Source organism: Meriones unguiculatus, chromosome 1 (assembly GCF_030254825.1).
Source record: "Meriones unguiculatus strain TT.TT164.6M chromosome 1, Bangor_MerUng_6.1, whole genome shotgun sequence".
In the NCBI taxonomy this organism is placed as follows: domain Eukaryota; kingdom Metazoa; phylum Chordata; class Mammalia; order Rodentia; family Muridae; genus Meriones; species Meriones unguiculatus.
In genome coordinates, this window is record NC_083349.1 from 27,432,440 (window position 1) to 27,447,803 (window position 15,364).

Below are 15,364 nucleotides of genomic sequence, written 5' to 3' on the forward strand. Positions count from 1 at the left end.
CCCTTAAGGCAGGAGGGTGATAAAGTGCGTCATGACAGGAAGTCCCGCCCTAAGGACGGAAGTGCCCTGCCATGGCGGCGCCTTGCCGGCGGTGTATCAGCGGGTTGTTGTCAGTGCTGAGGTCCCGTCCTGTGTACCGGCCTTTGCAAAACGGGGTCCCAAGGGATGTGTTGCTCTTCCAGCACGAACGGGGCCGCTTCTTTGTCATCCTTGGACTGTTTTGCGCGGGTCAGGGCATCTTCTGGACCTCCCTCGCTGTTGCAGCCTTGTCCAGACCTCTGATCCGAGTTCCAGCGGAGGCTCCCAACCGGGGACACACGGACCTGCGCTCTGTACTCTGGCGCTACGGGCTAGCTCTTGGTTGCGGCACAGTGGGTAAGGGCGTGAGCTACAGGTTGATGTGGGTCTGTTAGTACAATGCTCACTCAGGACAGAAGGGCTCCTAATCCTCCCAAATGAGCAGAGTGGGATACTCGGAAGGCGTGTTTACAATGCCTTGCACCCATCTCTAGCCATGTAGCAGGCTACTGAAGCTACAGGCCCATTTTCTTCTTTTAAATGTTGGAGCTGGCCATCTATAAAAATGTATGTGGGATAGAACTCAGTTTATAGAGTGCTTGCCTAGTGTGCATGAGGCCTTGGATTTAGCCCGCAAACTACATAAACCATATAGTGGCATAAACATACAGTGGCACCCAGATGTATTCTTTATACAAATCAAAGTTATTGAACATATAGCAAACCTGTAACCAGCATGGAGTAAAGGACCTGTCTTTTTTTTTTTTTTTTTTTTAAATGACTTATTTTTTTATGTGCATTGGGTTTTTTTTTTTTTTTTTTTTTTTGCCTGCATATATACCTGTATCAGATCCCCTGGAACTGGATTTACAGTTGTGAGCTGCTATGTGATCCTCTGGAAGAGCAGCCAATACTCTTAACCAGTGAGCCATTCTCCAGCCCCCTTTTGGGTTTTTCAAGGCAGGGTTTTTCTGTGTAGCTCTGGCTCCCCAGAATTCACTCTTTAGACCAGGCTTGCTTCAAACTCAAGAGGTCTGCCTGCTTCTGCCTCCCTAGTGCTGAGAGCGAAGGTGTGAACCACCATTGCCTGGTTACTGTGTCTCTTTAAGGAAAAAAAAATGGGTTTAGGAACACAAAATTCTATAGTATAAACGCTCAAAGCTGTTACTTCCATCACAGTAATTTGACTTCGCTTTAAGAGGGTCTGTATAACCCTTTACCCCATTTTGCTTCTGCAGGAGCCTTGGTCCTTGGTGCTGGTCTTCTCTACTCTCTCAGATCTGTGCGTTCAGTCATGCTCCTTGCAGGAGGGAAACAAGTGACACTTACCACTTATGCCCCCTTTGGCTTGGGGACCCGTTTCACAGTTCCCTTGAACCAGGTTTCCTGCATGGCCCACAGAGGTGAAGTTCCTGCAATGTTGCCTCTGAAGGTCAAAGGCCGGCGCTTTTACTTCCTTTTGGACAAAGCTGGACACTTCCCCAACACTCAACTCTTTGATAACACTGTGGGTGCCTACCGGAGCCTGTGAAAAATGGCCCCTCTCAGATGATGTAAACCCATAAGAAGACTGCTATAGGGCAATGAAAAAGGTGCCCAGAGTTCACTAACAGCCAATAAATCTGTCTTACAAAGGGCCTGATGCATGCCTACTTAAAAGACATTGTCTTCTCTCCTATATGTCTATTTGGTTTCACATCAAGAACTCCATGCCATTGTGAAGAAAAGTAATATATTATTTTGGTACAAAAAATGTTAAGGAGAAAAAGCAGAGGGGGCCTATTCTAATGTTTCCCTCCTGGAGGGAGAACTGGGGTTCCCAATATAACAGGGCTGTATGGAGGCAAAAGGATTAAAAGCACTTAGGTGTGGAGGTTCTGGTGGTAGAAAGCACTGAGTATTCTTCAGGAATGAGACTGGCGTTGCCCAACAAGAGCATCGGTCTCAGAGCTCCACTCTGGGTCACCCCTCTCCTGCAGCTGGTATGGAGTGGCTTTAGACTTGCACTGCACGACCTGGAGCATCAAGGCCAGACACCACAATATCAGATTCACCCAAGAAGAGGTCTGTGAGAGAGAACAGGAATGTGAGGGAGGCAATCCATCTTCAATCCAGTCCTACCCACACAATATTCTGTCTGGTCAGACTAAGGTGACAGGTCCCCTGGCTACTTTGAGCCAAGTACATATCACACAGTGAACACTCCTAAATTAGTTACTTAATCTTATCACATCCCTTTGTCTCACTTCAGCATTGTGTAGGTTGGTGTAAAACTGCACAGCAGTTCCAGGAGGTGTCCATGAGAATTTCTGGGCTTCAGGGCAGCTGTGAGGTCAGAGACAGTTGTGAGAAAGAGGATGGGGATAAATGGGAACTTAAATGACTTGTCCCCTACAGTGGGAAGGTAGTCCCTGCCACACTTCCCTCCCGTTCCCATTACCTAATTGTATGGTTCAAGGAGATGATGGAACTGCAGAGAGAATTGGTTCCAAATCGAAGTACACAGGCAGACACTAAGACCAGGAAGATGGCTATAGCTGAGATGGCCAACGCAATTCGGAGCCCTACAGAACCTCTGAGGGAGAAAAAACAAACTTTGTGGCTGTGATGGGACTCCTCACCTCAGTCCCTTGTCCTAGGTAGGGCAATCACCTGTGGGAATCCTCGATGCAGCTGCTGTAGACCCAGAAGAAGAGAAGCAGAAGGCAGTAGAGGGCCAGGAGGCCTGAAGCCCCAGCCACAAAGTAGCAGAGAGAAGGGGCTGAGGGACTTGACAAGGTCAAAGAGGAGCCGTTGAGAGCAACCACACCATACAAGGGACAGCTACCACCGAAGGAGCCCTGTGGAGAGAAGCTGTTGAGTCCATTTCAGTTCAGTGCTCCTAGATGCTGGTTCCTGTCAGATGTCGGAACTGGCTCACAACTTAGGTGAACCAGAGTGACTGATGTGGATCTGCTGGGAACAAAGTCTGCAGGACCCAGAAGCGTCAGAAAATTCAGTGGGTTATAAATATAAAGAACCGAAGAGAATCCCAAGTTTTAGCCTTCCCTGTGAACAGAAATTCTAAAGCCCTGACTTTGTATGCCCTTTAACAAGACGCTCTCCTCATCTGTAAAAGTAGGCATCCTAGACTCCTATAGCAACTCAAAAGTACTCCATTACCAAGACTGTCCAGCAGTAGGAAAAGTACATTAGTGTATACATTTCCTCATTTCACACATCACGGTATAATCATGCGGCATCTTGATCACCTCCACTAGGTTTTTTTGTTTTGGATACAAATGTTTCTGTTAGGATGGATGCAGAGACTGGGCCTTTGTGTCTCAGCATCCCAGTAAGTTTATGCAGTAATTAACCGGTTCATACTGGGCTGGAAGACGCTCTGCGCGTCCAGTTCCTTTGGCCAGGAAACAACTTTGGGAAGTTCTAGTCCCCAGCCCAGTGTAGATACCGGGGCCAGAACCCCCATGCCGGCCTGCTCGTCGCCAAGACCAGCCCACCCCTCAGCCGCACCTGGGTCCGGGTCAGCGCCGCGGCCGCCACTGCCCCGGACAGGAAGGCGGCAGCGAAGAGCACGAGCTCAGCTCTCTGCAACCAGGGGAGCGCCATGGCGCCCAGGCCTCCAGGAAGCCAACCGCCCAAGCCCCGCCCACGAGAACAGACACGTCACTTCCAGGTGGGGATTTATTCTCCGAGGCGCAGTAGTCTCACAGTGGCAGGTACAGCGAATAGTCCGAGAGCGCCCAGCGACGGGCGGGACGGCCAGTGCGGCCGATCATGGGTAACTTCTGCACATAGCGGGACGCAGGGCTCGGCCCATAGGGCGCGGGGAAAGCAGTCTGAAAGAGGCGCCCGCGGCAGCGCCGCCCAGCCTGACGCCCTGCGATTATAAACCGAAAGTGAGGGGTGCCACGGGGCGCAAAGCGGCTCTTCTGGAAGACATCTCGCGTTCCCGCGCCGGGACCCTGCTGCCGAGGGGCGCCCCGCGCCCGATGCACGCGTGGCAGTGGCCTGCTCTCTGAGGCGGCAGAGGCTGCCACTGCGGTCCCGCCGCCCGGGCTTTCGTCCCCCTGAGGGCTGACCACCGCGCTGGCAGTCAGCTGCGGCATTTTCCGCACTGAGTCCGGGGCGGCTGCTGGCTCCTTCTTGTCTCCGGGCGGTCGTGGGGCTGTGGGCGCGGGCTGGCCAGTGCCAAAGCGGGTGGCCAAGCTGTCACCGAAGAAGGCGTATAGCTCACGGTAGATGTCTGCCAGGGTCAAGGAAGAAGGGTCCTCTGGCCCTGTACCCCCTGGCGGCAGGGGGAGACCAGATCCAAAGCCTGGTTCGGTACCAGCCCCGGGCGATTCTTGCAGGAGAAGGCTGTCCCAAGGCAGATCCTCTGCACGATGGCACCCCCTCCCACCAAGGCCACCACGGTTGGGCTCTGCTGCCTGGGCTTTCATCTTCAGTAGTCGCTCTACGGCTACCTGTAAAAAAAAAAAAAAAGAGCTAGGAGGAACCTGGGCCCAGGCCCAAGAGATATCTCAAAGTAGAGCTGCTGAGTATCCGCGGGTAGAAGCTGGGGCTGGTACTCACCAAAATAGCTCCATAGACTTTGTGCCCATCTGCTTTGACCTGCGCATTAGACACGGAATAGTCATCCAGCACCGCCTGCAAGTTTGTCCAGTAGGTGGGTAGATGTGGATACAGGACTCGTTCCACTGCCTGGAAGGGAAAGAAGAAATGCAGTTAAGCAACCTCGTTCCAAATGCCCTGAGTACCTTTCCCAACAAAAGACGCACTTGATTGTTGACAGGGCTCAGTCCTCAATTCTGTCACTGAGATATCCCACATTTCTCTGGGATCTACTTTCGGTAAGCATGAGAAAGACATACAAACGCAGGCCATATAAAATGCCCCCTTATTGGCATTTACCATGGGCTACTAAGGCATAATGGAATCATTATGACATGGTTTGCAGACTGCTAGTGAATACAAACAGTAGGAAAACTCCCGTTCTCATTAAAGGAGAGCTGAGTTCAGACCACACTCATAAAAACAATACTGGGTTTTTTGTTGTTGAAATTAACATGCTGGATGCCCAGACTAGACATGATATTCATGAGAATTCCCTTTCTTTAGCTTCCCAAGCTCTGGGATTATAGGCAGTGTACTACTGTTGAGGAATTTTATTTCACAACGTGGCTGCTATGGCAAGAGCTCACATCCAAAAACTTTCTAGTGGCAGAAAAAGTGACCAAAGATTTGACAGACTAGGATATGCCCAACTCTCACAAGGAGAGGAAAGTGAAGCAGCACAGAGAATGAGGAAGATAGGAGGCAGTTTTACAGAGAGAGGTCAAAGAGAGAACAAGCTAAACACAGATAAAGACAGAACGAGCCAGAGGATGAGAAGGAGCTAGAACATATTGCCAAAGTTAGTATCAGGCCAAGGTGAACAATTCAGTCAGAAGATGAGAGAAGCCAGTCTGAGTCACTCAGCTTGGAGAGGAATTTGAGCCAAAACAGCTGAGTTAAACAAGCCAGTCAGAGCTCAGAAAGAACAAGAAAGGGTAAGGTTATTCAGCAGTTAAGTCTCAGAGGCTGAAAATGAAAACATTCTCCTCCTAGATTTGATTGGATATAGGCTAGAAGCTTCCAGGACTAGGCTTAGGTTAATCAGGTAAATAAAAGTTAATTTTACATAATGGCTTCGGGCATTGTCTAAATAAAGACAATGACATTTGAGATGGACTTTGACATATAAGGTAGACTTGTACCACTCATCCACAGAGCATGAACATTTGAAAATGCTGACCAACTGTCAAACTTCTAGGAAAAATGTTACTTACAGAAAGAAATAGGGATTACATTTTAAATAACTATGAAAGACACCAAAACATCCTGCTAAAAGTTAACAGATATCAATATACACTCAGATAGTGACCTCAATCGTATAAAAATAAATCAGCCAGATTTTGAAGTACAAGTCTACAACTCTAGCATTCATGAGTTTGAGACCAAGTACTTTTTTTTTTTTTTAAACAAAACAAAACACAAAGCCAGGGATGGTGGCTCAAGCCTTTAATCCCAGCAAGAGGTAGGGGGTGTAAACTCGGAGGAGGCAGTTAGATCTCTGAGTTCTTGAGTGCAGCCTAGTCCACAGAGCAAGTTTAGGAAAGCTAGGGCTACACAGAAATGCAGTTTAGAAAACCAATAAGGGGCTGGAGAGATGACTCAGTAGTTAAGAGCTTTAGCTGCTCTTCCAGAGGATCTGGGTTCAATTCCCACAAAGCAGCTCACAACTGTCTGTAACTCCAGTTTCAAGGGACCTATGCCCCAACTCAGATATACATGCAGGCAAAACACCAATGGACATAAAAATTTTAAAAAGCCAATAATAAAACAACAACAAAAAGCATTGAGGGGCCAGCAAGATGGTTCACTGTATAGACACTTGCTGTACAGGTCTTGTGACCTGAGTTCAATGCCCTGGACCCAAATAAATTTAAAAGAGACAACTGACTCTACAGAGATATCTCCTCTGACCTCCACACATGTAATATGGCAAACATGCCTATGCATACATATCATGTACTTATACAATAAACATTTCTTAAAAAGGTGCTAAAAATATGGCTCAGTTGGTTAAGTGCTTGGCTAACATGCTCTGATCTCAGCATTGAATGAATTAAGTGTAAGGGCACATGCCTTTAACTCTGGCATGCCAGCACTCTGGAAGGTGGGAGGAGGTTCAAGGTCCCCTTCAGCTACAAAGCAAGTCCGTGGCCAGCCTGAGTAAATAGAAGTCTAGTTTAATCCAATAGAAACTTTATTTTTCTCTTTCTCTTTTTTTTTTTTTTTTTTTTTTTGTTTATCAAGACAGGGTTCCCATGTGTAGCTTTGGCTGCCCTGGACTCTCTTTGTAGACTAGACTGGCCTCGAACTAACAGTGACCTGCCTGCCTCTGCCTCCCAAGTGCAGAGATTAAAGACCTGCACTACCACACGTCCTTTTTTTTTTTGGAAGGGAGGGTTCCCAGATAGGATTCCTCTGTGTATCCATGGCTGGAACTGACTCTGTAAAACAGGCTGGCCTCGAACTCAGAGATCTGCCTGCTGGAATTAAAGGCATGTGCCAAAAGTTTTGTTTTTTTTTTTACACTTTTTATTTATTTATTTATTTATTTTTGGTTTGTTTTTGGCTCTGCTTTTTTTTTTTTTTTTTTTTAAATGCTGGCTAGAACCTAAGTATGCTTTTTTCTGATCATTTGGACTTCCTTACTCATTCTCTAAAACCTCTCTCCCCAACCAACATGTGGCTGCCTGCCACCAGCCACTTTAGCTCAAATGACATGGCTTTTTTCTTCTTTCCTTCAACTTCCACCTCTGGCAGATAATGAGATTTGCAGCTTGCCTGCCCTGGTTTGTTTTCCTTTTAAACTCTAATAAACTGTTCCTGAGCTTAAAACACAAACATATCAACTGTATTTCTATAACCAACAAGAAACAACCCCCATGAAGATACAAAAGAGATAGGTGGGAGGTGGGGTAGTGGTGTAGAGGCTGGCCAAGGTGAACAAGACCCTGCATTTGACAGCCAGCACTGTAAAAATAGTGTCCTGGTTCTCCTTAGGGCAATTGTGAAAGTACCCTAAAGAACTGTGAGGACTCTTTAAAACATGGAAATACATCTCTTGATTAGCTAGGTTCAGTGGCGCACACCTGTAATTCCAGCACTCTGGGAGGCAGAGGCAGGAAGATCTTTGTGAGTTTGAGGCCAACCTGGTCTACAAAGTGAGTCTAGGACAGCCAGGCTACACAGAGAAACCCTGCCTTAAAAAACCAAACCAAACCAACCAACCAACAGAATCACAGAATTATTTGATATAGTATTTCTGTAAAACCTAAAAAAACAAAACAAAAAAAGCAATATAAATTCAAAATGAAACAGAAAGAATTATTCCAATTATCAAAGAATGACTCTGTGGACATAGTCATATTAAAGAAATTAAGACACATAATCGTCTGATTTTTATAGATGCTAAACTTCTATTCATAAAATATGCAATAAAACAAAAAGACAAGTATGTTGCCTAAGGCAGGAGGATCACAAACTGAAAGCCAGTATATGCTATAAAAGAAGCTCTGTCTCAAATAAAAACACCAAGAGAAAAGGAGAAAAACTAAGAAATTGAGGGTATTTTCTAACATGGTATTATAGAATGAGCAGGAACTTTTTTTTTTTTAAAAAAAAGGATTTCTGGGCTGGAGATGGCTCAGCCGCTAAGAGCACTGGCTGCTCTTCTTGTGGTCCAGAGTTCAATTTCCAGTCAACCACATGGTGGCTCACAACCATCTATAATGTGTTCTGATGTCTCCTGGCATGCAGGTGTACATGCAGATAGAGCACTCAAACATAAAAATAAATAAATAAATCTTAAAAAACAAGACAAAACAAAAAAGGATTTCTGAAGGGATAGCGCTTACATATAGACAGTCAAGGCGTATCAGAAACCTGGCCTGAGGCAAGGTCTCAACCCAGCAGCATCAAACACACACAACTTTCGCAATAAAATACACATGAATGCTATTTTTCCAACACACATGGCCACTCTCAGAGATCTGTGAGAAAAGCCAGGGTCCTCACCTTCCAGCCTAGAGCATGCAGCCCTACCACAGCCCCATAGTGAGAACAGAGAGGCCGAACAGGGTCTGTCAGGACTTTCTGCAGGGAGAGCAGAATCTGCTGATAGAGTCCACTCACAAGGTCCCCATGAGTCCTGTGGGAGCAGTCAGGAAAGACAGTGAGGTACCACACATAAGGAGTTGAACATCTGTTGAACTCTGGGATTGGCTGCCAGGTTTGACTGGCACAGGATCCAAGGGACAAAGACTAATATCTTGCAATATTCGTAATTGTTCCATGGCATGTCAGCTAGAGAGCTCTAAGGAAAGTTCCACATTCAGCATTTAATCTAAAAGCCAGAGGTTTCACACAGCTCCCTACCACAACCCAATCAACTCTGTTAAGCTATTCCACCCTCTGCTCAGCTTGAGCCCAGTGGCTACCAGAAGATGTGGCTTAGTAGAAGGGCAGCCCCATCCCGCAGAGTCCAGTGGTCATTCAAGGGGTTGATGGAGGCGGCCAGTGGCTCCAAGACACAGTAGAGCACGCTCCCCACCAGGGACCGGACATAGGGCCCCAGGCAGAGGTGTGGGTTCCGTATCAGGCTCCGTGCCACCTGCAGTAGTCGGTGCAGCTGCTCCAAGTCATGGCTTACAGATTTTACCTGTTTGCAGAAGTGGGTGGCTTAGAAAGATATGAAAAGACAGGAGCCTGCCATTCTGACAGAGTTTCTTATGAGCCCTAAACACTGCAGGGTCATCTTCACTAGAAAACTGGTCACTTACCCCACTGACCACATAAACAAAGTAAGGAAGGAGTGCTGCAATCTTGGAGTTTGTCTGCAGGTCCTGAAGGGCAACCTGAAAGAAACCACCTCAATAAAAGAAAAGCCTGGAGGGTGGGTTAGCACCCATGTGTTATCATGGTAAATAGTCATGCCCTGATCCATAAATTCCCACTGACACAGACAAGAACAGTATTGTCTGTTAATAAAAAAAAAACAAAATCAAATAAACAAAACACATATGCTAAGCGTGGCACACAAGGCAGGTAGTGGACCGGTCTACAGCCAGGCTGACTCTCTTTCCAAAAGAAAAAAGGCAGGGCCTGTGAGTGTTCAGAGTGTGATTAAAAGCACTTGTTGACCAAGGCCACCAACCTAAGTTCAAATCTCAGACACCTTCTTACCTTCACACATGTGCCATAGCATGCACAATTGTGTGAGCACACACAAGAAGAATGAGGAGGAGGAGGAGAAAAAGGAAAAGGAGAAGAAAAAGAATATCCAAGATTTGTTTTTGGTTTGAGACAAGGTCTGATATATTATGTAACTGAAGATAACCTTGAACTTCTGATCCCCTGCTTCCCATATCCCAAGTTCTAGGACTATAGGTATTCACCACCATGCAGAGCTATTTAACATTTTTAACACCACTAGACAACAGGGTCCCCCATAGTCACTAGTTCATATATAGAGAACAGGAACTAGACCGCTGAAAATATAAGGATTTAAAACTCTGACTTTATGCCTAGTCAGACCCATTGTTTCACCTTCATCAGCTGTGGATCATCTCCCAGAACTGCCCGAGTCACTTGCTGGTAGTATTTAAGTAGGTCATCTGTCAGTGAAGACACTGCACTGGGCACTGTGAGAAGTCAGGAAGGAAGTGGTCACAGATGGAGGGATAGCCTTCTAGAGGCTTCCTCAGGCTGCTGCCCTACAACCACCACCACACCCACCCACCAGAAACCCATTCAAGCATAACAAGTAGGCACAGGTTCCAGCTGCTCCAGCTGTACTCTGATCAGGCCGGCTCCACATGTCTTGACTCTATCTACTGCCACCCACCCCCTGCAACAAAGATTCCTGCTCATGCCTCAAGCTCCCAGTGTACAAGACTCGGGCTCTCTGAAGCTCTGCTCTTGGGGGCTTCAGCATGCAGCCCAGACTTCTGTCTTGGTCTCCAACATATGTTATGAATGGTGATGGGTCAGGATTCCCTTTAGAACCCGGCAGGCACCCATAAATCATTATGAGACGCAGACCAAAAGGCACAGAGGTTCCTCGCTCCTTTAGAGCTCTTCCAGACAGCCCATTCTCCATACTGCCATTTACCTGATCCTTGGGGTGCCAGGTTTCCTTTGCCATCCAGATAGGAGACATGAACTAGAATCAGGGGAGAAAGATGATGTCAGTTGGGACAAATTCTGCCCCTCCAAATTCTGGCATACCTTAAAGTTGGCCCATGAGCACCACTTGGACCATCCAGTTCCTGTCCTAATCCCAAGAGGAACCCTGGCAGCCACCTCTGACAGCTGTCTCTGCACAGCCTTTGGGGATGTTGGTGGCCAGTGCCAGCTCCACCAGGTTCACTTCTCGATCCTCTGGAAAGTAGAGCTCACCCTCCCTTGCGGGGCGCAAGGGCAGTGCCTCCTGGGACCCATAGCCACACACAGCCTGAGGAGAAAGGATTGATAAACAGGTGAATTCAGTGAAGCAACAACAGGTAGAATGAGGCTCTCCTTGTTGGAGCAGGAAGCCTATGTTGGAGGAGTCCACGGGTCTCTAGAAGAGGGAAGTCTGGGGCTCAGAGCTCTCTACGGTTCACTAGGTCAAGAGTGGGTGTTGGCTTCCCTCACAGAATTATAAAACTGCTGAGTTGCCAGTCTCTCTCACTCAACGCCCAAACAATTCTAAAAACACACTACTTTCCTCCCTCAACTCCCTATCCGAGAACTACACCAAGACAGACTAACATCCCATGTTTCTTTAGGCTATTTCTTTATCCAGCATGCCTTTTTATTTCTAGAGTACTCCAAGCTCAATTTCCTCAGCACTCTTTTTCTTCTTTTTTTGGTTTTAGTTTTTCGAGATAGGGTTTCTCTGTGTAGCCTTGGCTGTCCTGGAACTCACACTGTAGACCGGGCTGGCCTCAAAATCACTAATATCCGCCTGCCTCTGCCTCCTGAGTGCTGGGACTAAAGGCGTGCACCACTACTACCTGGCTTCCTCAGCACTCTTTAAGGCCCAGTTCAAGCTCTACCTCATCTACTCAGCCTTCCCCATCCTCTAGGACCTCAGGGGCCTTGCCAGTCTTTGGGAACTCATGTTTCTTTGGTCTGGGCCCAGCACCTGGCGTGCTACACAGTGTGCCCTCATGTCTCACTACAATGCCAGCCCTGATCTGAGCCCTCCATGGCCATACTCCGCTTACCTCCACACTGCTCCACCTGAGAGCCCTGTTGAAGTCCTCCACTGTTAGCTTCCTTCGTTTCGTGTGTTTCATGAACTGAGAGCTATTCTGGAAGGGAAGGAAAAGAATCCAGAGTCAAGGGGCAGGGAGCAGATGTGGGAACCCCCAAGGGAAATGGGCTAGACTGAAAAGACAAAGAGGACCCCACACTGGTGATCTGAAAGCCTGCCATTTCCAGCTCAGCCATGTACAACTTCCACATGTCACAACCGTCCCCACTGTGTGCCTCGGCGCCTCATGGTGTCACTACCCATCCATTCTGCCTAGGCAGCAAGGACATTGTAAGAAATAATCCTGGGAAAGTCCCCAGTAAGTGTTTTCTTTTCCAGAGGCCTGACTGGCTAGAAGTGGACTCTTTAACAGACATAGACTATCTCCCGACCTCGAAGCACAAGGTACCTGACACACATGTGTGGAACACTGTCAGTGTGGGAAGAGGTAACAGGGAAGAATAAAGGAAGAAGGGGTGAGGGGGACTGAGACCAGCATACCTGTGTGGCCTCTCTGAGACGGTAGCACACGTCTTCGGCGAGCAGGGCTGCCACCTCATCACTCAGCTCCAGCCCTGTGCTCTCTGCCATGAGCCGGACTGACTCCCGAGGGATCTCCACAAACCTCCGTTCTTCTCTTTCTGACATGGCCCTGGTGGAGCTGCAAGTGGAAAAGGAAGGTTGCAAAGCAGACCCTAGTATCTCTGAGATTCTCTCAGGCATGAGGCCAAGCAAGACCGTTTCAACCATGCCTGCTCCTCTTGCTCTCCAATCTGCAAACAGGAGTTTAGAGGCTCAGCACGGCCCAGGTCCAAGATGAGCCAGCGGCATCTCCCATGGCCCCAGCAAGGGTTCGTCATTCTTCATCCCTAAAACCAATGGGCAACCTGTGAAGCCCTACAGTCCTCCTCCCAGTGCTTCCTGCAGCTTTTGGGCTTTTGTTTGTTTGCCGAGACAGGGTTTCTCTGTGTATAGCACTGGCTATACTGGAACTCTCTTTGTAGACCATGCTGGCCTTGAACTCACAGAGATCCGCCTATCTCTGTCTCCCAAATGCTAGGATTAAAGGTGCATGTCACCATACCCAGCTTCCTGTTGCTTTTGGAATAAAGGAACTGGCCATGCTAGAAAGGCTATGCATATGTTGTCTGTCTACAAAACCTTACAGCTTCCCTTGTGTTATACACTTCCAACCATGGCCACCTTCATTTCCTTACCTCAGTCCACTGTGTTTCTTCTATTTGACACCGCCCCTTCTCTGTTCTCCTTCCTGAATATCTTTGACTCTGCGATCCATTACCTACTCCCTCCTTCAGATCAGTTGTTTAGGGAAGTCTTCCTGGATTGTGTAACTGACCCTGAAGTTTGTCTTCAAGGCAGTTATGAGGCAAGAGGATGGATAGTTCAAAACCCACCTGAACTATGAAGTGAGTTCAAGATTACCCTAACAACTCAGACTATCTCAAAATAAAATGTAAAAAGAAGGCTGGAGCCAGGCAGTAGTGGCACACACCTTTAATTTCAGCACTTGGGAGGCAAAGGCTGATCTCTGAGTTTGAAGCCTACAAAGCAACTTCCAGGATGGCCAGGGCTATACAGAAAAATCCTGGGGGGGTGAGGGGGGAAAGGCTGGAGCCTAGCTCAGTGGCAGAGAACTTTCCTAACATGTGTAAGGCCTTAGGTTCAAACAGTCTGTAACTACACATTTGCATAACTTGTGTGTGTGTGTCTGCAGAGTTCATACCAGAAGAAAACGTTGGGTATCAGTCCTCCTGAGGAACTGTCCACTTTGTTTTTTTGATACAGGCTCTCTCACTGGAACCTGAGGTCCACAGAGGAAGTTAGGCTGGCTGCTCAGCAAGCTCCAGGGACCTGCCTATCTTGGCATGCCCAGGGTCGGGTTACAAGCTTACTCTACGCACAGCTTTTTACCATCAATCCCACTCTTTTTAAAGGGGTGCTGGGGCTCAGAATGTAGTTCCCCAGTACACTGTAAGTTGCACACCGTCAAAGACCATGGCCTGAATGCTCACCTTTGTACCCCAAGAGTCCAGCAGTGTCAGTACATACTATGCCCTCATTAACACTTGATGGAAAAAGAATGGTTATTTTCTGAGACAGTCTATTTAGTTCTAGAACTCACTCTGTAGACCATGCTTGACCTCGAACTCACAGAGCTCTTTCTGCCTCTGCCTCTGCCTCTGCCTCCTGAGTGGTAAGATTAAAAGCACAGGTCACTCCTAACTGAGAATAGTTATTTATCTTTAAAGATTAATTCGTTTTTATGTGCATTGGTGTTTTGCCTGAATGTATGTAAGTGTGAGAGTGTCGGTCCCCTGGAATTGGAGTTACAGACAGTTTTGAGTCATGTAGGTGCCAAGAATTGAACCTGGGTACTCTGGAGGCACAGCCAGTGCTCTGTTGAGCCATCTCTCCAGCGCAGCTATTTTTCTAAGCATATAAATCTCTGTGGCTTCCAGTTAGCAACACTACATGCCCTCATCTTATGAGACGAGATATATTATTATACACTGTGTCCGTTTCACAAAGCCAAAAAGTCATAGCTTACAGAGGTTACCTGGATTCTCCAAGACCAAACAGTAAGCACTGAGTAATTAAATGCCAGGGACCCACACCCTTACCACAACTCAGGATATTATATTCATAAGTAGGCTTGTGTTTGAACTCGGCCTAGTGTCAAAGCCCAAAGATTTGGAGTCCCACCACTAGACTCACCACTAAATGAGTACGCTTCAGTTTCCCCATCTGTAAAATGGGAGCACTCGATCTTGCGCATGTGGAAAGCCAGGAGAGTTTCTCTATTATGTTCCCCTGTCGAGACCTCACAAAATCCGGTCCGTGACCAGGGTCTCCCACTTCTCCTGTCCCGCACATCCTCATTCCTAAGTCCCTCTGACTAGGAAGTGTGGGAACCGACCTCCAAAGGCCTCTGGGTTGCGCATTCTCCGACCCACCTTCCTTCATCCCAGAGCCAGAGGGCGTGGGGTGGAGTGGGGAGGTCAGGGGTTACGGAACTTGTGTCACGTGCTCGGTGAAGGGGGCGGGGCCCCCGGGCTCCGAGGCTGGTGAACAGCCCACGGCGGGACGCGGAGCCCTAGGTCCCGGCAGAGCCTGCTCACCTGCGGACTCCGGCGTTGCGAGGGCGCCCGCCGGGAAGGCGGCGGCTGCTTCCACTCACGGGCTCACACTAATTCCCTCTCTCGGCGCCCAGGCTCCGCCCTCCATAGGCGGAGCCAATCGGTGGCCGTCTGCTAGGTTTCCCGCCCACCAAGGAGGCGTCCCACTTCAGGATTGGTCAGTGTGAATGTGCGGTAAAGGCAACAAGGCGTCGTTGGTCACGTGGTTGGCGCTTCTTAAAGCAACAGCTCTCGTTGGTTGGCTTACAGGTGTGTGTGCAGTTAGAATTAACTGTGTAAACCAAGCTGACCTTGAATTTACAAGTCTTCCTCTGCCTCCAAAGTGCTGGGGTTAAAG

At 48.0% G+C, this 15,364-nt stretch overlaps 3 protein-coding genes across 6 annotated transcripts; 1 reads left to right on the forward strand and 2 right to left on the reverse strand.

Moving 5' to 3' along the window:
- The first annotated feature begins 64 nt into the window (after positions 1-64).
- On the forward strand, positions 65-1,677 carry Tmem223 (transmembrane protein 223). Its single transcript, XM_021651848.2, has 2 exons — positions 65-375; positions 1,257-1,677. The coding sequence occupies exons 1-2, from the start codon at positions 72-74 to the stop codon at positions 1,547-1,549; spliced, it is 597 nt and encodes a 198-aa protein (XP_021507523.1). The 5' UTR covers positions 65-71; the 3' UTR covers positions 1,550-1,677.
- A 56-nt stretch (positions 1,678-1,733) lies between these two features.
- Tmem179b (transmembrane protein 179B) lies at positions 1,734-3,687 on the reverse strand. The gene is made up of 5 exons (XM_021651873.2): positions 3,532-3,687; positions 2,671-2,858; positions 2,459-2,593; positions 2,265-2,343; positions 1,734-2,084 (listed from the first exon to the last, which is right to left on the reverse strand). Exons 1-5 carry the CDS (start codon positions 3,625-3,627, stop codon positions 1,923-1,925), a joined length of 660 nt encoding a protein of 219 aa, XP_021507548.1. The 5' UTR covers positions 3,628-3,687; the 3' UTR covers positions 1,734-1,922.
- Position 3,688: 1 nt separating this feature from the next.
- Positions 3,689-15,150, reverse strand: Taf6l (TATA-box binding protein associated factor 6 like). 4 transcript variants are annotated; one of them, XM_021651870.2, is made up of 11 exons: positions 15,010-15,150; positions 12,371-12,530; positions 11,841-11,927; positions 10,933-11,083; positions 10,742-10,792; positions 10,177-10,271; positions 9,411-9,485; positions 9,069-9,289; positions 8,647-8,779; positions 4,594-4,722; positions 3,689-4,484 (listed from the first exon to the last, which is right to left on the reverse strand). In XM_021651870.2, exons 2-11 carry the CDS (start codon positions 12,515-12,517, stop codon positions 3,726-3,728), a joined length of 1,848 nt encoding a protein of 615 aa, XP_021507545.1. In that variant the 5' UTR covers positions 12,518-12,530; positions 15,010-15,150; the 3' UTR covers positions 3,689-3,725. The 4 variants fall into 4 exon arrangements, with proteins under 4 accessions (XP_021507545.1, XP_021507543.1, XP_021507547.1 ...); XM_021651868.2 differs by lacking the exon at positions 15,010-15,150 and adding an exon at positions 14,808-14,906; XM_021651872.2 differs by lacking the exon at positions 15,010-15,150 and adding an exon at positions 14,845-14,896.
- Positions 15,151-15,364: the final 214 nt, after the last annotated feature.

Coding starts and splice junctions, on each gene's coding strand:
- Tmem223 (XM_021651848.2), top strand. CDS start 72: ATGGCGGCGCCTTGCCGGCGGTGTATCAGCGGGTTGTTGTCAGTGCTG. Junction 376..1,256: donor TCTTGGTTGCGGCACAGTGG/GTAAGGGCGTGA, acceptor TTGCTTCTGCAG/GAGCCTTGGTCCTTGGTGCT.
- Taf6l (XM_021651868.2), bottom strand. CDS start 14,854: ATGAAGGAAGGTGGGTCGGAGAATGCGCAACCCAGAGGCCTTTGGAG. Junction 4,723..8,646: donor TGCATGCTCTAGGCTGGAAG/GTGAGGACCCTG, acceptor TTTCCCTTCCAG/GCAGTGGAACGAGTCCTGTA. Junction 4,485..4,593: donor AAGTCTATGGAGCTATTTTG/GTGAGTACCAGC, acceptor TTTTTTTTACAG/GTAGCCGTAGAGCGACTACT.
- Tmem179b (XM_021651873.2), bottom strand. CDS start 3,627: ATGGCGCTCCCCTGGTTGCAGAGAGCTGAGCTCGTGCTCTTCGCTGCC. Junction 2,594..2,670: donor TGCATCGAGGATTCCCACAG/GTGATTGCCCTA, acceptor TTTCTCCCTCAG/AGGTTCTGTAGGGCTCCGAA. Junction 2,344..2,458: donor TCCTTGAACCATACAATTAG/GTAATGGGAACG, acceptor CTGACCTCACAG/CTGCCCTGAAGCCCAGAAAT.